At 44.9% G+C, this 20,063-nt stretch overlaps 1 protein-coding gene across 4 annotated transcripts; it reads left to right on the top strand.

Moving 5' to 3' along the window:
• Nucleotides 1–1,655: 1,655 nt before the first annotated feature.
• IL21R (interleukin 21 receptor) lies at nt 1,656–19,364 on the top strand. Of its 4 annotated transcripts, none has more exons than XM_074552664.1 (9): nt 1,656–1,794; nt 9,059–9,133; nt 12,048–12,153; nt 12,776–12,969; nt 14,599–14,750; nt 15,152–15,329; nt 16,627–16,723; nt 17,500–17,581; nt 18,080–19,364. In XM_074552664.1, the coding sequence occupies exons 2-9, from the start codon at nt 9,079–9,081 to the stop codon at nt 18,992–18,994; spliced, it is 1,779 nt and encodes a 592-aa protein (XP_074408765.1). In that variant the 5' UTR covers nt 1,656–1,794; nt 9,059–9,078; the 3' UTR covers nt 18,995–19,364. The 4 variants fall into 4 exon arrangements, with proteins under 4 accessions (XP_074408765.1, XP_026653497.1, XP_014127843.1 ...); XM_026797696.2 differs by lacking the exon at nt 1,656–1,794 and adding an exon at nt 2,868–4,249; XM_014272368.3 differs by lacking the exon at nt 1,656–1,794 and having other exon boundaries at nt 4,749–9,133; nt 16,630–16,723.
• Nucleotides 19,365–20,063: the final 699 nt, after the last annotated feature.

Here is a 20,063-nt window from a genome sequence, read left to right as displayed (position 1 = left end):
CAGCCTGTCAGCCACAATCTGTCTTTGGTAGAGGGATTTGTGTGCTAGACCTGCCCCAGTCCAAGGAGCACGGCAGGCATCCTAAAGAGCTCCTGTCCCAGTTTAGTGATTGATCAGCCACTTCCTTCATCCTGTCTCTACCCAATCGTAAAGAGCAGGGCATTCATAACAGTGTGGTATTTCTCCTCTGATTGAAGGCTACCAAGTTGTTGACTAATACGTAGCACTGGGATTTTCCTACTTGGTGCTGTTTCCCCAGCTCTTAGAAATGGGGAAATTCACTATAAGCTGAAGGGTTTGAGGTTGACTGCTTCTCCCCAGCTCAGCTTCTGCTGGTTTCACTTGCAATGAGCCACCCACACAGCAGCAAGAATTATAATGAGGTGAGAAAGCACTGGACGGCATTCTGGGGTAGAATTTCCGCGCCTGGGTCAGCCTTATAACCAGTCCCCAGCTCTTGTTTTGACGCCCTAGGGAGTTTCTGTGAGAACCAGATGTGCGTTGGCTGTGGAGCCAGTGCCTGTGGTAAACAGCCAGCTGAGGTCTGGAGGAGGTGGCTTGTACTGTGCTGCAAGTGCTGACCAGTGCACATGTCTGGCAGGCCCTGGGCTTGAAGGTTGTGCAGGGCAGTTCACTGCTGCCTGGTCTTTCCCCTCCACTGCCTGGCTGAGGTGCTTCAGAAACACATAGCATGCTCCTCCACAATATGACCGAGGGCAATGAAGCCATGAAATGCCTTGTTTCCTCTGCTATAGTAAAAATTAGGATACACAGTTTGGCCTGTGCTGACTTATTTCATGGGCTCATTCTGAGCTATGCTGTGCCCCTGCAACAGACGCCATTGTTCAGAAGCATTAGGAATTCTTCCCACTTCTGGTCAAGCTGCCTTTGCTCTTCTTGCAACTTAAAAACTTAACTTGTAAGAACTGCTGTTCGTACAACTCTGGCTCTGCTCCTATATTGGGTTTGTGTAGCAAGATTTTATAGTGGAGGGGGGGCTACAAGGTTGGCTTTTCTGAGAAGCCACTCCCTTCCTGCCTTTTCTCCTAAAGGCATGTCACTTGCTGCCAGTGACATGAGAAGTCACCGAATGTATTGGGACTGCATGTTCTGTGGTTTACAGAAGCAGCTGGCCACCCCCCTGCAGCTTGCTGTGTCAGGCCTTTGCTTTGCACATGCTGCCACAGCCGAGGCTGAAGACAGCTGGTGTGTTTTTCACCCTGTGACAGGTGCCAGAAACTGCCTAAGGCACGCTCCATTGCTGCACCAGCCCCAAGCCTGGAAGAGCTGCAGCCAGGCAGGATAGGTGGGATGTGCTGATTTTTGACAGCTGTGGTAAAACAGAGCTCTATGAGATGCAGATGAGGATCTAGCCATAAACAGCTGTGTGCCAGGAGTAGAGTTCTAGTCTTGGTGCGTCCCCAGTTGCAGAGATCTGGGGACAAGCTGATCAATGTTGCCTTGAGAGGGTCAGTGTCTGCCAACCTGCGTGGAAGGAGCATGGAGTTCTGCCAGCACTGCCAGCTCAGGTGAGCACTGTGGGAATGCGTGAGTCTTGCTGACCTTGTGCAGAGATGCTCTGGGCATGCTTTGCATGGTGCAGCTGCGGATGTTGGGTTCGAGCCTGAGCAGAGCTGTAGGTTTCTGTTCCAGATGGTCAGGGTGAGTTCACAAGCACAGTCATTCCTGTTTCTCTTTACCAGCATGTGTTGGGTGATTTCCTAAGAGAAGATACAAGCCTCTGTGCAATCTCCTCCATATAAGCGAGACGTACATGGCCTCAGCTCTGTGAAGGTAAGCTCTTTTCCTCTGGCTAGAGCCAAAGCAATGTCGTTTTACAACAGCATTCACGGAGTATGGGTTCAGACTCCATGGATATTGGGGAAAACAAGAGGCTGACCCCAGTGTTGATGGCTACAGATAACTAGCAAAGGCAGAAGGGAGGAAGGAGGGCAGGATGCTGGGGTCTCTGCAGGTGACATTCAGTATTCCCCAGACTGAAAGCACTCCTCCCTCCCCTGCAGCATCCTGTGTCAGCTCACAGCCACCACCTCTAGAGCTTCAGTGTTTTTCAACCTGCTGCTTTGCTGACTAACACCTCCGCTTTCTCCCTGGCTCATTCATATTTTAGCTTGTTTCCTGAGCTTTGAGGTGGTTTCTTCTATTGCTTTCCCTTCCAGTAGAACACTGTTACTCATGTCTCAGCTGTTCCTTCTGCCATTTTTCACTTATTGTAATGTATGATTATCTTCCTCCTAAATGTCACCAGCCAGTAATGGTGCCTTTGACTCTAAAGTTATGCCAGGTCTGTATTTTTGATGCTGCTGGGGATATTGGTTTAATTCTGTTATGACAGGAAGAAAGTACAGAGGTAGTACTGTTTCTGTGGAGTTTTTTCTCTTTTTTGTCAAATCATGAACGTGATAACTCCAAGCATGACTGGTTTTATATCCTAGAGAAAGAATTGTCAGCTCTGAATGTTGTCTTTTCGATGATTAATCTTGCTGATAAATACATAATGATGTTGCCCTTCTTCCAGTGATGGCAAAATGGTTTTGGGTCATGAATAACAGAAATCTACCAAGCTTTCCCTTGTGTGCCCTTCACGCTTGCTTCTTGGTGAATATTATTGCTGCGGGCTAGGCTGAAATTACACTTTTTATGAGTTAAATTTGAGAAAAACAGGTCTTTTGGTGCAATGTGTTTAAATTGATAAAGCTATTAGTATTAGAGTGCTACCAGTGTTCCTGTTTTTAAAGTTAGCTCTGTAATATCAAATACATATTATTGCATGGTTTAAAAGTAGTATGGCTTGTGTCTGACAGACTGTCACTCTTTGGACTGATGAGACACGCTGCTCTTTCCCTCCCTCCTCTGCACAAATAACAATATTGGCACACCTTGGAGAGTCCTGTGTAATCAGGGGGCAAAACCTACACCACTGTCCTGGTGTGCTTGCTATCCTCACAACAGAAAGATACTACTTCTGGGAAATTTCTGACTTAGCCACACAGCCTCATTAACCCTGTACTGCCCCACACTGCATCCAAGAGAGGTGGCAATCTCCACAGCCCACAGGCACCATCAGCTGAGGCAAGTGTTTTCTAGAAGCTTGGGCCTGACATTGTGCCTGTGAGTGATCCACAAAGCATGCAGAAGGGAGAGCTGGTCTTTCACAGAGGCTGCTCCAAACACAATGAGGAGTAGCTTCTGGATTAAGTTCATGTGACCATGCATGCCCTGACAGTGTGCAACCAGCTCGGTTACCAGCAACTACCTGGCAAGCGTGCTCAAGAGCTGCCTGCCATGGCCTGAACGTTCCAAAACATCTGTTTTTCAAAGGGTGAGTCAGAGGTGTGGAGGGCTTAACATGGTCATCGTGCATCCTGCTGCTTTGTGCCAACTTCACTGCTGCAGTCTTCCTGGGTTATTACAGTTCCTTATTCTTGCTCCTAGCTCCTCCTACCTCCACACTGTATTGTGTGTGCCAAATCCTTCCACAGTGCTGCTCATTTCCCTCTTGTCCAAGGATACAGTGAGTGTGCTTGTGTTCCTTGAAGCCCCTTTAAAGGTATGATTAGGTGAGTTGGTGGATCCTCCCTCAGCATCAACCTTGCCATCTAAAGAGACCCGGCCCAGACACAGGCGTGAAATACAGCAGGGGTGAGCCCCTCACCTGTGTAGGAGCCAGATGACCTCCCTGCCTGTAGTCTAAGGACTGGTGCTGTTGCCCTGATCCTGAGCCATTTTGGGAAAGGATGGAAGCTGAATGCAGTGGTCTTTGACTGTCCCCAATGTGGCACATGCTGTACTATGCAGTTTGGCTTAGCCCTCTAATACCTTGACACTGATGCCTCCTCACTGCACAAATCTAAGCCCCACTATGACCTTTTAGATATGAGGCTTGTGAGTTTTTATCAGCTCTCCCACCCTTTTCTCATGTAAGAAAGCAGAACAGTACAGTAATAAATGTTGTGTGGGCGTTTGGACCTGAATTCATCACCTCCTCTCACCACATCCTTCTGTTGGCACAGTAATACTGATACAGTGGTGACGTCAATCTCCACTTATCACTGTGTATTCCAATACACCCGGCCCTTGGTTGTGCACAAGTCGGCTTTGCTCTTCCTCAGTGCTAAGGAGCCCCACCTTCTCCTCAGCTCCCCAGGTGGGGTCTGCAATTGCAGTAATGATTTAACCAGGCTGTTCATGGAAGTGTTGGAGGGCTGAAATGCACAGAACAGGGCAGGTAATATCCATGTTTCCACCAACTCTCCCTGCTGCTAGTTTGTTCCTGCTTGATGTTGCAGCTTCACTGTAAATCTTTCTTATAGCTGATGTGGCCCTTGTGGCCCAGCATCATTGCTCTTAGCCTCTGGACAGTCAGGGCACCCCTTTGTCTCCCTGTTGCTTCAGCTTTCTGATTAGATGGCAATGTGCATTGATAATGATTTTTTTTCAAGAAGAAAGCTTATTTGGGCATATAACTGGTGGACTGTGTCTTCCACTTTTTTTTTGCTTGGGTGCAAAAAATTAATTTTGTCATGTTTGGAAATATTTTTTGCCTTTCTTTTTTTTTTACTTAAACCAAGTTCTTAATTAGTTTTGATTTGGAGTTTGGGGATTTTTTGTTTGTTTTTGGGGGATTTTTTTGTGGTGGGTTTTCTTTTGTTTGCTTGGGGTTTTTTCCTTTTTTATTTGTGTGTGTGTTTTGTTGTTGTTTTGGGTTTTTTTTTTTTGTTTTGTGTTTTAAGTACATACATTTCCTGAAAACAGTTCAAACTGTCAGCTTAGACTGCATCAATGTTTGGCAGCTTATAGCATCATATTTCCAGATTCTTAACAAAAATAATCTTCATAAATGTCTGTCTGTATTGGTCCTATTTCCTGTTCTCTGGTATATTAAAAACTTGTAGCATCATTTACATGTGTATATTATGAATGGCTACTCAGCTTTATTGCTGTGATCTCATAAGGATATTACAGAGTTTGCAGATGTGGTACTTGGCAGCTGTAAAATGTTTGACATTTTGTAACAAGTGTCTGTGTTGCAAGGATGCATGAAGCTGATTCTGAGTCCCCATTTCACAGACTGAGAAAATGAAACGAGGCGATAGAAAGGACTTTTCTAATACCAGACTGGGAATAAGTTCCTGCCTTTGCTCATTGCCCACTGCCCTTCTTTCCTCCAGGTTAACGATGACATGCTGACAGATAAAAGCAAATGGAAAGAGTGTAAAAAATGGAGGGATGTAGGAGAGGTAGGGGCCCCAATAATAGACTGGAATTGAAGCTTGCAGAGGGCCTGACACTGGAGCATGCTTTAGAATTAGGCTGCTATACATCTCCATTGAAGTCATGAGGTCTTTGGCATCAAACACCACCAAGAGGCTGCTGCAGAGCTGCAGCTTTCCCAGCTCTTCTGCACATGTCTTGTGTGTCCATGTCCTGTCATAACAATCTGGAGCACAGCCAGGAGGTCAGACAGTTTCAGCAGTACTGAAACTGTCTGTGGTGCTCCTAGAGGTCAGAGTCCTTTCCTACCACACTGAGGTAGGGAAATAGAAGAAGATAAATGTTGGACTAATCTGTGGGCATTGTCAAGGGTAAGAGATGGGACAGTGGCAGCCCAACTGAGGAAGTATTGTCTCTTTGTTTCAGCTATTTTAGCAGATCCTACTGGTTTTCTTATTTTTGCTACTGTGCTCATCTTCATGAATCTTCCTTCTAGATTACAAGGCTGTATGCTAACCTCCCCCCGTTGTGTAATGGCAGTCTCTGGTAACTCTGTAAGACATCTACCCAATGATCTACTTGGGCTCCTTGCTTTGATTTTTTCCAGTTAAGTCCTGCCTGTCCCTTCAGGTCAATGGTACCATTATCTGAGCGGAGAAAGAAAAGTAGGGGAGGTCCTTGAAAGAAACCACAGTCCTATAGGTAAAGGCAGCAAAGACTTTCCTTGCATTGGTCTGTTCATTTAGGCAGGAATAAGAATGAAAACAAGGAGCTACTGCAATATCATGAATACGAAGCGTGAGAGGCCCTGCCAGTTGGATTCTGAAATAAGTGGTGGGTCTGCAGACCTCTTGGAGGGCCCAGCCTTTCCCTTTCCTTTTCCTTTCCCTTTTCTTTTTCTTTCACAAGTTGCCTTTCTTTGTTTTCTATGGTGGCCAAGAGTGTGGAGCATGACAGTCACAATACTGAGTGATGCTGAGATGGGCTCGTGGTGCAGCCAGTCTCAGCATGAAGTCAAATGAGCAGGTTTCAGATAGCAGGATAACAGCAGGCCTTCCTCAAAGGAATGTGGATTTGGAGAAGAGCTATGGAAGATGGGTGAGATCACAAGATGGAGTTAGACAGTGGACTGTATCTCAGTGCCTAGGGCCTGCACCACCAAAAGTAGTGGTAATGATGAAAGTTTTTATACAGAGAAAACTTGGAGAGCTTGGACCAGAGGGGTCAAGAAAAGGTGTTTACTCAAAGCAATGTGTGATGCAGAAAGAAGGGCTGGAGTACAAAGGTAGAGAGTCAGCCCTGCCAGTGGCAGCAGGTGAGGGAGGATGACAGGGTGTCTGGTGCTCCTTGCTGAGCTGGAACAGTGCTTCATGGGCAGGGTTTGTTTGGCAGGAAAGAAGGGGCAGCAGCTGCATCATTGCTCCCACAGCAGGGTGTGGCATCTGTGTCTGTGGCACCTCCAGAATGAGTCTTGCTAGTCTCACCTGGGCACTGACACCCTGAGAGCACATCTGTGAGCTCACATGAGGCTGCAGGGGCTTTCTGGTGGCTGCTAAATTTGTTTTGCTTTCATTATTTGAGTAAACCTGGGAAATTTTTAAACTCCACAAATGTTCCCCAAGTCTTAAAGGCTTCATGGGTTTCTCTCTGCTGGGTGATTGCCTGGGTATTTGTTGCTTGTGGTGGATGCTGCATAGGCACCCCAGGACCTAAATACCTTGAACTGCCCATATGAATACAGGCTGAGGGACAAACAGATTGAGACCAGCTCTGCTGACAAGGACCTGGGGGCAGCGGTGGAATAAAAGCTGTCCATAAGCAGGCCATATGTGCTGGTAGCTCAGAAACTCCTATGTCCTGGGGTTCTTCCCCAGTAGTGTGGGCTGCTGATGGAGGGGATTCTTCCCCTCTACTCTGCTCTCTTGGGACCCTGCCTCGTGTTCTGCCTTCAGGTCTGGGCCCCCCAATGTGATGAGCATGTGGAACTGCTATACTGAGTCCAGAAGAGGCCACAGAAGTGCTTCAAGGGCTGAAGTACCTCTGCTATGTATGACAGGCTGAGAGAGTTGGGCTTGTTCAGCCTGGAGAAGAGCAGGCTTTGAGGAGACCTTACTGCAACTTACATTATTTAAAGGGAGCCAGTAAGAAAGATAAGGACCGATTTTTTAGCAGAGTCTGTTGCAACAGGACAAGTGGTGATGGTTTTTTAAATTAAAAGGGTAGATCACACTATGTGGCGTGGCATATGGGCCCTTCCTGTTGTCTATGCATCCTTGCAACTTGCTTTCAATGAAATTATGTTGCCAAAATGATACAAATTGCTTCTCCAAAGTCTTGCCCTAAATGAGCCTTGCTTGGTCTTATCCTATGCAAGCTGTTACAGCTCCAGAGCTCAGTCCCCAAGGGGACTGGGTGCTAGAAGCCAGCTCGCTCTCAGACCAAGGCCACGGGACAGCCCTAGCAAGCAGGGAATATTCATCTCTTAGTGATTAGCCAGCTCTTATGATTTCAAGCTCTTTGCTTGCTAGGTAGCTTTTCCCTTGGCCTAAGGCTCCAGCAGACGGTGGAGAGAGGAGAAGCAGAAGACGCTGGCTGTTCCACGAGTATGGCTTTATTGGAGGGTCCGTGAAGGGTCTCAGCTCTTCTTCTTCTGAGTTAGCAGGGGTACAGTATGCTACTTTTATACCCTTGGCCCGGATCCAATCCTGACCAATGGCAAAGGTGTTAGAGTGACCATAAGTGACCAATAGTAGGGTTAACAACATATTGCCTTACATGGCTATAGGGATAAGGTACAAGGCGGATGTCCCTGGAGACAGGAAACTTCTTTGCCGCTGTGTGAGCATTCTATTCTCCAAGGGCCCCTGGCTAAACCTGAGGGGTTTACTACATTGCCCCATTTAAGAATAACTTGAGAAAACAGTGCTGAAGTCTGTGCCAGGTATCAAAGCCAAGACTCTGCAGAGAGCATATTTTAAGTCTTTCTGTGCACATCCATGTGTTTCTATAAATATTTAAATGCTGTGAAAACACAGCCTTAAATACATTATATGACTTGAGGGCTTTGTCTTGGAGCAGGGGCTGTGGGTTGAACAGTCATTTGTATGTGATGCCATTTCCTCTGTTTTAAACATCCTGCTGTCATCTTCTCTGAAGACTTTCTTGTAGGTTCTCTTCACTATACCATTAGGGCAGCCTTTCCCTGCAGTCAGTACTGTACATTGTTCTCTTGTATGCTACATGGGAGCCTAGGTTTTTGGGTTTTTTTCTTTTTTTATTCTGGTCTGTCTTTCTGGAGTCCCTTAACTAGATATTTCATGCTTATTTAACTACAGGTAGGCCAAATCAATGAGTTCTCACTAGCTTTCCTCACACAGACCCACAATGATATTCAGACTCCATTTGGCCAATTCACTGTGTAGCTATTTAATCTGCAGCAATGTCACTTCTAGTGGCAAGCCATTCCTAGCTGCAATATACTAATGAAGAAAAAAATAGCACAAGAGTCTTTCTTGTTGCCTGGATAGCCTGTGCTGCAGTCAGTTTGCTGCTTTCTCTGTGCATGTGCTAGCAAAGAGCAAAGATTTCACAGACCTTGCTTATGGCAAGTTGGCAGGCTGTTGGTCATAACCCCCTTAGCCCATGGGAAAGATATACACAGAAGAGCTGAAGTTAATTGTCTTAATAAGGCACTCTACTTTTAGATGTTTAAATGAAAGCAAGATTAATTCCACCTCAACCTTAATCAAGTAAATGTCTGAGCAGAGCTCTAAATTGTGGGAGTATTGTTTGTGGTTGTTTTGTTTTGTTTTTTCTTCCCCAGGACATCCACTGAGAACCACCATGAAGAACAAACCGTGGCTCCAGAATATTTTCATCTGCCTTTTATTCCAGTACAGTAAGTCCTCAGATATTTCTTTCAGATTGTACAACCACAGGATTTATCTTAGTGACCGTACGTGCCAGCTCTCATGAGATGTGCATGGCACAAGGTTGCCATGGGACAGCAAGCGGAGGATGAGGTCCTAGGCGAGAGAGTTCCATGCAGTAGTGAGTGGAGGGCAGGCACAGGAAGTTGCACAGCTGGGCAGAGTTCAGCCAGGCTGTATACGGCTCTGGGGAGCAGCACCTGTGGAGAGCCTGCAGAGGCAGTGCCTGCCTTGCACTGAAATGTCTCCTGGTGACATTAGAGTAGGATTTCCCCCACCAAAAATACCCTTTGCTGTAGAAAAGGTTCTGGTGACCAAGACCAGGATATCCCCAGGGTTGCTGTTGTCTGGTCAGCCAGGATCAGTGTAGTGAACCTCTCCTAGTCTGAGTCCCTTTGCTTGGGACTGGACTGTGCATACAGTCACACCCCCTGCCCCCCCCCCTTTTTTTTTCTGGCTCCTACCCACACTGCAAACTCCAGCTGACTCAGACCTGGATCAGCTGGACAGAAAAAAATGTCTGGTCCAAGTTTTCTGTGATGCAAGCCAGGGAATTACCATGTACTAATTTCAGTTTCGATAAATCTAGATCTTACTGTTAAAAGTATTTGAGTTTTGTTTCTGAAGCTGCCAAGGAGAGACATTTCTCCTAGATCTAGATCCTAGATCTAACTAATTGGTTTTAGGATACTTAATTATTCCTCTCCCAGTGAAAAACTGTCATCTTAATTCTTTTTAACAGAAGATACCCTTGCAACTAACCAGCTACCTAGGAAGAGTAGTCTGTCCACCTAGGAATAGTAATCTGTTTGACTAATCAACATAATAACCTAGAAGAACACTAATTACTGACGATTAATAGCCTATTAATACTTGCTGCCCTTTCTAAAAGAATGCAAGAGTTTCCTAACCCCATTTTTTTTTAGGAGAATAAAGTTGGGCTAAAAGGGAAAAAGTTGCTTAGGATTCTAGACTAAACAGCCCTTGGTCCAGGACCCTCAGAAGAGTCTATTGAGGGTTCAAAATAAAATGTGAGAACTTAGTTAAAATTTAAAAAAGAATTCTGAAGTCAGTATGAAATTAAAAAGTCAAAATAAAGGTTTAAAAAAAATCATATGTACCTCCTTGGGACCAATCTGTTGCAAATATCCCCAAATTTCTTCTGCCACCATCCTAAACCTTTGGGTTAAGAAGGATTTTGTATGCAAATCTGAGTGCTGCCCAGAGCTTGTGTAGGGAGAATAGCATGTGCTCTGATACGTGAGGACTAGGAAGTAAATGTTGGATGACTTCAGCAGGGAAAAGTTGGACTTTGCTTTCCTCTGGACTTACCCCACCCTAGAAGGAGGCTGCACCCTCTGCTGGACACGCCTGCTGTTGGTTGTGACTGTCAATGCAGACAGCCTGTTTGTGTGGACAGCCGTTTAGTCTGGAGGGCAGAACCGATGTTTCTGGTCCTTCATTGCACACACTGTCTGCATTCCATGGTGGTTCCCTGTGTACAGCTTCAGCTGTAAGATTGGGCATTGGGGTTGATGAGCATATCACGTTAACAAACAATACTCTGCACATAAGCATGTTGCAACAGGGGAGGAGGAAGCAGGGAGTGCAGCTTCTCTAACCAAGAAAGCAGCAGAACAACAAAGGGAAGTAAGCTTGCGGCATGGTTAGCATCAAAGGGTTTAGTTGCCTGATGGCTGCAAAGTAGTGTGTTCTCAGGAGGCTGGGAGCAGCCTTTACTGTAGGGGAGGACAGATGCTTGATTTAAGTATGGATGTAACAATCATGAGGGTTTTCCTAGGTGATGAGCATTTTATTCCCATCAGAAATGGGTACTACTTTACGTGTCAGAAATGAATGGTCACTGCAGTAGGCATGGTTTGAACCAGCATGGCATGCTGCATCACCTACAGGCCTTTCCTCATTCAGCCATTTCCTAGTGTAATGGTGGTGGTTCTTGTTAGCCCAGGGAGCTGTCAGGAGGGGACTTGTCAATGCAGACATTTCTCACTGTGCTACTATCTTATCTGCCTTGAAATCCAGGGAGATAAGTGTGTTATGTACAGCACAATTGTACTTTTACAAAGCATGTGCTCTCTGAGCAGAGCTCCTGCAGAGCAAGTAGAAGAGTATAAATGCTGTTTTGTGACCACTTTCAAAAAAATTACTTGATTTTCCTAATGACCAGTATAAGTTCTACAATTGCATTTCAAGTTCTCTTGAGAAGTCGGTAATTAATAAATTGTGCTTATCGGAATGTTTTGTAGAAATTACAGTAACTACAAATTTGCAGTATTTTTATTCCCAAATTTCATTAAAAATGTACTTCAAGATTCTAGAGCTGGGCATGAAAAGTATTGATACTGCAGATATCAAGCTTTAGAAAACAGAAAAGAGAATGGCAAAGAAAAAATTACTGAAATAGCACTTGAAAAAATGTGTAAAGTGCTATGTAGATGTACAATGAAAACTAGACTAGCAATGAACAGTACTCAATTTAGAAAGTGGTATCATTAAAATGTTTGAATTACTGTTTTTTACTGGGTTTTAGGCCTCTTCTATGTGCCATATAAGCTAAGATTCCTGCAGGAATATGTGACTCTGCTGTAGTGATTCTACAGGAGTCCCAATTTGGGCATTTCCTGATTTTGGCTGCTACAGCGTTTTTAATAGGTTTTTGTTTGACACTTATCTTGCCGTCAATGACTTGTCACCCTGTAGAGTTGGAACATGTCTTATGCCCCAAAACTGGAGACTTTCAGTGGGAGGGAGGGCTGTTGTCAGACTGGTTTGTTTCCTTCAGATGTAGTGGGAACCCTGAGGAGTGCATATGTTGATTTATCACAGAAGTTGATATTGCATTTTCTCTTTCCACATTTACAGCTATGTGTTGTGAAAGCCTCACTTGTTTTGTGGACTATGTACAGACGCTGTCCTGTATCCTGCGAGATGAGTTGGGTGCTGGTTCATACAATCTCACTGCTACATGGTATGTCTTGATGGGATGAGCAAGTCCAGTTAGCAGAAGCTTCTATATGGCCATAGCACAGTGGTGACCTTCTGTCCTCTTTGTTAGGGAGAAATCCTGGTTTTGCTGCCATGCTGGTTTTTTACTTGGTTTTTTGCACCGCAGTTACAAACTGACTTCTTCCCTAGCAAAGGACCCCTGGTTCCTGTCTGCACTCACTGTGCTTCTTGCTGCTGACTGCTATGCTGGCCCCAGCTTCCTTAGCATTGCCTTCTCTGCTACCATGGGAATACCTTGCCCTTTGCTGCTGTTAAAAGTGAAATGTCACCTCTGTGCATTGGCAGGGCTCATGTAGATTGTCCAGTCTGCTGCTGTTCTGTCCCAGCAAGGAAGTGGATGCAGTCTTGGGCTGTGTAGCCCTGAGGAGCACCTTTCCTTTCCAGAAACACTTTCCTATTTCTCTCAAAGATGCTAAGCTGAGCAAGTAGAAGGGGAAAAAAATGTTTTGAAGTTCAAAGATAATTTTTTATTTGAACATGTTGATTTTTCATTTTAATAATTTCCTGTGCCTGGTGGTTCAGCAACAAATTAATCCAACTACCGCATGTAATACATGCAGACTTCTTTATTTTGGCTTTTTTAGGGTTCCTGAGGAAGATCCAGAAAATACTGCTGCCTGCAGTCTCGTGCAATTGTCAAGAAACACCAGTCACACACAGTACATGTGCACTGTGGACATGACTGAACTCCTAGCAGATACCAAAGTCCATGTGGATGTTACAGAGATAGCTGATAGGCAGCACGTGCTTTCCAAAGAATTTTATTTGTCAGACAACAGTAAGTACAAAAATGGTGAATTCCATAAATACTCTTTGACTTTATGTGCTAGGATAGTCTGGACAAGGACGAGAGTGGCAGCAAGCAGTGTGGGGCTATGTTTGCTGTACATTCATCTACAGAAAGCACTGTACTCTTAATATTGCTGGTATGCTTGAAGCTGAGCTTCAAGCTGGCTTGTTCCATGCTTTTTGTGTGGAAATTCCTTTTCCCCATGAAGCAGTAGGTGATAAATATCCACCTTAGACCAATCTCATACCTAGGCTATGCAAGAGCTTGTTCTTGGCTAGATTCTAAAGGGCAGGAGGAATTACTTTATAACAAATGTCACAAATCACAGAATCCTTAAAATGGTTTGGGTTAGAAGGGACCTTAAAGATCACTCAGCTCAACTACCTGCCATGGGCAGGGACACCTTCCACTAGACCAAGGTTGTTCCAAGCCCCATCCAACCTAATCTTGGATGCCTCCAGGGATGGAGCAGCCACAGCTCCTCTGAGCAACCTATGCTAGTTCCTCACCACTCTCACAGAGAAGAATTTCTCCCTGATATCCCATCTAACCCTGTTCTCTGTCAGCATGAAGCCATTCCCCCTTGTCCTATCACTACATGCCCTTGTCAAAAGTCTTTCTAGAGCTCTCTTGTAATATCCAAGGAGCTGGAGGCTCTCAAAAGGCTTTTGCAGTGGACACCTGAATCAACATGACATTATTTTGGGTGGCAAAAGGTTTCCCAGATGCACTGGATGTGGGAGTTCCCCTTTCTGGGGCAATTCCTAGTCATTTCTCCTGCATGACACGCAGACGGAATGCAGTCATGTAGCTGACTTGGTGAAATGCTGGTAAGTTCTGGGCTGTGTATCAAACTGTGAAAAAAAAGGAGTGGTGAGCCAGGCAGATGGGTACCAGGCAGATGTAGGAAAAGGATTTTTCTATTTGGCTTCTTCTGAAACTTTACTTGAGAAACGTCATCTTTTTGACAAATGCCTTAACATTTCAGGAAGCCTTCTTACTCCCACTGACAGACTAGAGATTGGGTAGTGGTGCTTTGCATATCTCCTAGAGGCCCTCATCCAAAGGCATCATAGCTCAGCGGTGGGCTCTGCAGACTGCTGGAGTTTTGCACTACTGCTTTTCAGTATATGAACGCTCCCTGCAGGGATACAAAAGCTTGCTTTTTGAGCAGATGGGGCATGGAATTGCAGTGGGTTTATGCAGTATCTCGTAGCCTCAACTTTTCCTCATGACTCTGTTACATTGAGGGGTATTTCCCCAGTCTTGTGAGTGATTGTGACTACACAGAGTTCTTTTATGTCATGGGAAGAACAAGGTGATCTACATTTTAAATAATCTCCCAGCAGTTTATTAGCTCTGTGTACTATCTTTCTCCATAGGCAATGAGGAGCTTCAGAGACAAGCAGAAGATATATATAGAGATAAATGTGGTCCTGACTTCATTATATTCCTCACATGTGGGGTTCCATGCATGGCTGAGGACAGGAATGCCGTGGATGTTCTCTAGTGTAGGAAGGCCCACCACTGCTAGGGCAGCTTTGTTCCCTACTCGCTCTGCATTGCTGTTACATGTTGGGCCATCTCTTAACTGTATAACACCATCCTGTCTTTCAGTAAAACCACAGCCTCCATTCAACCTGACCGCTTTGTTCTCAGAAGGTTACAATATTTCTTGGGAAACCATCTACCAGAACTCTTCCTTCTACTTTTTGAATGAGGAGCTGGAGTATCAGCTGCGTTACAAAAGAAGAACTGACACTTGGGAGGTAAGTGAGATGGCAGTTTACCATCAACTGGGGTGTACCAGAAAAGAGAAGGCCAGCACATCTAAGACAGTAGCACTGGTGGGAAAAAAGAGTTTTCATAATTTAGAAAAAATGTCTCTCTGCTCGACTGGGCTGAAAACAGGCAAATCCAAAAATTAATTGAGACGCAGAAGCTGTGTGACAAGTATTAGATCCTGTGAGGAAGACTGATAATTCATTTGATTCTCATGCTGTCCTGCCTGGAAGGCTCCCCCAGGATTGCATGTAGCTGCTGACCAGTCAGAGCATGGCCTTGCAGAAACAACATGAAAGCAGAAGAGGTTACTTTGCAGGCATCCTTACTGTGCAGCAATGTGAGCAAAGTAAGAGCAGTCACTCTAGTGTTGTTTAATCATTCACAGACTCAGAAGACTAAAGCTGTTCATGAAGATAAACGGACATTGGTGATCCTGCCATGGGAACTACAGGCGGACACTGAGTACGAGTTCCAAGTGAGAGCTAGACCCCGGGAAGACAGTGACTATGGTGGCTTTTGGAGTGAATGGAGTTCTCCGCTGTCATTGAAAACCAGCCCTGCCGGTACATGCTGCCAGATCTCCTTGCCCTTTTAATTAGTCCAGTGTCAGAGAATGCTTTCAGAAATTTAATAAAATCTAATTAATTACAACAAATTTTAAACAGTCCAGTGAAGACAGGTATGATTAGCTTCCTTACTGGTTATGTGAACCCCAAGCCTGGGCTGTCAGTATTGACGTTCTCACAGTGTGGCAAAAGAAAGAGTGTTTTGTGGAGTTGCTGTACATTTGGATACCACTTGCAGGAGTGCAGCCTCTAGCTTCCTTTTCATTGTCAAATGTCCAGGGTCCTATTTGCAGCTTTCAGAAATGGGAGAGATCTCCTCTACTGGGTCTTAGTGTTGTCTTCAGCTGAGGGAAGGGGGATCCTGCTCTCAAACCTGAGTTCTGTGTCTGGACTGTGATGTTGGGTCATGCTGGGTCTGGATGTTTTGTTTGGTAGCCACCACTCTGCAGTACTCTGCAGGGAGTTCACAGTATATGGAAGTACACTGATGCTTGTCATGGTGGAACAGAGCTTATGAAATAAGGAGCCTTTGCTCCAATAGAGCAGGTGCAAAATTACTGTGATCACTGCCAGCAGTATGTGCTGAGCTTCTCTGCTCTCACTGCTCTGCAGCTCAAACTGATGTATTACAGGGTTTACCTGGTGCAATGGCAGCATGGCCAGGCTCCATTTGCTAAGGGATATCTGAGTACTGGATCTCAAAGATGCTGCTTTTCATCACAGGTGGAGAGCAGCTACCAAACCATCATCTAGTCAACACCTGTCTCTAATCAACTGCACTCTTTCACTTCACAAATCATCTGTGGAGGTGTCCCTAACCAGGAGTCAGAACACCAGGGATCTTTGTGGGAAGGAGCTGTCCTGCCCTAACTGTTGGCTGTCTGTTGTGCAGCCAAGTCATAGGGCAGCTGATGTGCTGCTCCTTTCATTGATGCAGTCATCACTGAGCACCCTCAATCAAACCTGTCTGGAGTACAGATGCCCAGGTGACAGCCTCAGTATCCCAATGAGAAAATCTGGGGTAGAAATTAATCATTTAGGCTGGAAAAGACCTCAGGATTATCAGGTCCAACCTTTGACTGATGGCCACTTAATCAACTAGACCATAGTAGTAAGAGCGATGTCCAGTCTCTTGATCTCCAAGGATAGTGACTCCACCTTCTCCTTGGGCAGTCCATTCCAATGCTTGACAACACTTTGTATTCCAAAAACCCTTTTCCCCTTCACCATCTACTGATTATTGATCAGGATATAAATGCAAGGTGAGCCTGAATGACCTTGTCTCTTTCTCCAGCAGTGACACAGACAGCAGGCATGGAATGGTTGTTGTTGTTTGGTATTGTCGTGGCAATCATAGCTTCAATCACAACATTTCTGGCCAAACAGCAGAGGTAAGAATGCTTCAGGAGGCAGAAGTTAATGCAGCCTTCCTTGAGTCTTGTATATCTATGAGTGGGCAGCTAAGAACCTGTGAGGGACAGCCAGGAATGGTCACTGGCTGATGTGCTGCCCCGAGTGACCTGCTTTTCACTGTGACTCTGTTGCCGTTAGCTGGCTGGGCCAAGATGGTGGCACATGCGCATGAAGCAAGGGCCACACAGCCTTCTGAGCTGTTCTCCTGGTCTTGTCTGTGTTCTGCAGTTGCCAGATAGAGCACAGTAGCCAGAGCTGCCCCCTTCCAAAGCTGACATAGGTCTCTCAATGCTGGCTGGAAGCCTCTGTCCCTCTCAGAGGCTTCTTATGCCCTTGAAGAGATATGGGATGCTGACATGGAGGAGGGCTGGGCTGGTGCAGCAATAGGGCTGGCACAGCCTAGGTCCACAGAAGAATTGCATAGGTTTGTGGTCTGAAATGCAGACCACAAACCAGCTCAGCCTCAGTGAAAATGCATTTCTAGCATCTGGTGCTTTTCCAGGAAGGAAAAAACTGGAACCTCTTACCTCAGTGTGAATGTGTGTGTGCAAGTGCTGAGGTCTCACCTCTAGTGAGGTTCACAAGAAAGGCTATTAGATTACTCTGGCAGCAAAAGACATCCTTGGAACCTCAGCTGTTGCTAACTCACGAGGCTGGGCAAGTGATTCCAGTTGCTTGAAATGGATCTAGAGATGCCTTGATTTGCATTTTTAATGTGTGATTAACCCCAAAGCCTTTCTCTTTTCTCTTCCAGCTTGTGGAAGAAGATGGCTTGCATCCCAGACCCTGCTCCCTTTTTCAAACCTCTTTACATGGCACATAATGGAGATTTTAAGGTATAAATGGGCTACTCAAGTGAATGGAGTACATGACAAACTAAAAGGCCATCATGCTATCCTAAGCAAGGGATTTTCATTAGGGCAGTAGAAGGAGAAATCTATTTCAAAGGAATGCCAAACGTCTCCAGATATAAGAACCAGAGCTTTCCAGTATCTGTTCAGTGCCATGAAAATCTTTATGTTACATCTATACTCTTTATTCTCTGTAAGTGCTGTCTCAATGTGTGAGCTGAGTTCATGGGATTTCTGAAGCCTGGGATCCTGTCGGGAGTGTCAGAGAAAACCACAAAGCTCTCAGAGCTAATTATTTTCAATTACTTCAATTAATTCTCCTGCAGTTGCCCATATCTCATAATAATAGCATCATCCTGCTATATTGGAGGAGTCAGTGAATTTAATTTTTGCCTTCAAAGGTGTAAGAAATTTGGTTATTTCTGTGGAACCTCAAACCTTGTGGTGCTAACCTAACCTCTCCCTGTGTTTCTTTTTCTGCAGAAGTGGGTTGGTGCATCCCATATGAAAATGACCTTTGATTTCTTTGAATGGGGAATAGTCCTTCCAGAAGTCCTAGAAGTTTACACCATGCATCCTTCCAACAGCACCCCACAGGAAGAGCTGCATGAGCTAAGAAAGAATCTGCCTTGCAAGCCCTGTGTGTCTTGCCTGACTACCCCAGGTCATGGTAGCCAGTCACCGTGGTGCAGTGTAAACAGTAGTGATGGGACTGAGGACCAGTCATATGGGCATTTGTCAATTGATACAGTGACTGTGGCTGATGAATTTACATCTTGTAACTGCCAGTGCAGCTGTAATCATGTGTACAGGGAACATGACCATACCAACAAGGAAGATGATAATGCTGGAGAACCCGGTTACCCCAAGGTTAACCTTGATGAGGAAGACAGAAAGATATCCAGTGACTTACATTTGGCTGATCTGAGTACACAGGACAAAATACTTGCTTCAGGCTCTGTGTCCACAGACCACCTGAGGAGCACAAGTGTCCCAGTCAACCAGCAAGGAGAAAGGGGAGTGGAAGGAGGTGTGGGGAGCATCCTAGAAGCCCTTTGCTTGCAGCCTTATCAGTGGGATTTGGAAAATCCAGGTTCTCTACCTTCTCCTGATGGTGAAAGTGTTTCCTACAGTGAAGGCTCCTATGACTTCTTCCCTCACAATACAAAGCCTGGTGACAGTTATCCTTTGATCTGTGTAGATTTGGACACTATTGACAGTGGCTTTGTGGACTCAGACTGTGGAAGTCCAGTTGACTCTGAATTTGGGCAAAACAGTCAGACCATTTGTGGGTCCATCCCTCTTGAGCAAGAGGGGCAAGACTTTACACGGAGCTACGTCAAGCAGTGGGTCTCCTGCCGCTCTGAGAGCCCTGTCAGTGGGACACAGACAAACTAAGGACTGGATGAGTGTGGAGCCTTTTTCATAGTGTGCCAGGAGCAAACGGCTAGCAAAATTCAGAAGAGAAAAGTTTACTTTGTCTAAGCTCTATTGCATAAGTTGGCACCTGTTAGGTCCACAGAAATAATACCTGTTTCTATTCCTGCTTATTAATGTCTCAAATTTATTGTGATTGATTGTTCTTGAGTTTTGTTGGGTTTTGGTTTTATTTAGAATCACAGATCAACCCTCCCTTGGTGTAAAAAAAAAAAAAAAAAGTTAGAAAAAAGCAACTGTACCTTGAAAATTATCCTTTGGCTTATATAGATATGAAAAATTTTTTGCAATAATCTTATAAAGAGTACAGAACTTTATTTTCCCTGGTATTCTCACATGACTTAAGAGTTTGGCTGCACATGGAACCTTAGAATCATAACTCATGGCAAGCACATTTGCTATGTTAAAGTTCCCCTACCTTTCCAAACAACATGTGATGTTACTTTTCCTTCTACTATCTTTGGCTCTTTAAACTCAGCTGTAATAGTCTGTTAATTACAGACTGGCTCCAGACCGGTCCATGGGGATCAAAACTAATTCTTATGAAATCATTGCAGAAATGCGTGTACTAAAGACTAAGCACGACTCAGGATTCAGAAAGATTTTCCAGGTAGAGTCTGCAAATGAAAAGACTTCAATAGATATATAATTCTAAATAAGCTCTCACTACTTGGCTTTTCTATTGAGTCAGACTCTCTCCCTGTACTTTTCAAGCATTTTAATTGAGCAGCTTTTAGAATTTTGCCAAAATTATCGAAACATTGTCCTACCTGGATATGCCTGCCACTTCTGCCTTGGACTTGCTCTGCTGCAGTTAACAGGTCAGTAGGACAAATTTTGAGCAATTTCTGCTAGCTAATAAAGCCAAATATGAAACTGCACTGTAACCTTGAATCCGTTTTTCTCCCTGGCATCTCCATATCTCTGATTTGTTCAGGATACATGTCTTAAAAAGTCACTGAAGAGTAATACTGAAATTGAATGTGAAGACCTTCATCTTACATAGACATAGTGCTACTAACCCATAGAC

Source organism: Zonotrichia albicollis, chromosome 16 (assembly GCF_047830755.1).
Source record: "Zonotrichia albicollis isolate bZonAlb1 chromosome 16, bZonAlb1.hap1, whole genome shotgun sequence".
NCBI lineage: Eukaryota > Metazoa > Chordata > Aves > Passeriformes > Passerellidae > Zonotrichia > Zonotrichia albicollis.
This window is presented reverse-complemented; position numbering and strand designations above follow the sequence as displayed.

Excerpts from the sequence above, each read along its gene's own strand:
- IL21R (XM_014272367.3), top strand. The coding sequence starts at position 8,989 with ATGTCTGAGCAGAGCTCTAAATTGTGGGAGTATTGTTTGTGGTTGTTT. Across the intron at positions 15,330-16,626 it reads ATTGAAAACCAGCCCTGCCG|CAGTGACACAGACAGCAGGC; the intron begins GTACATGCTGCC and ends CTCTTTCTCCAG. Across the intron at positions 16,724-17,499 it reads TTTCTGGCCAAACAGCAGAG|CTTGTGGAAGAAGATGGCTT; the intron begins GTAAGAATGCTT and ends TTTCTCTTCCAG.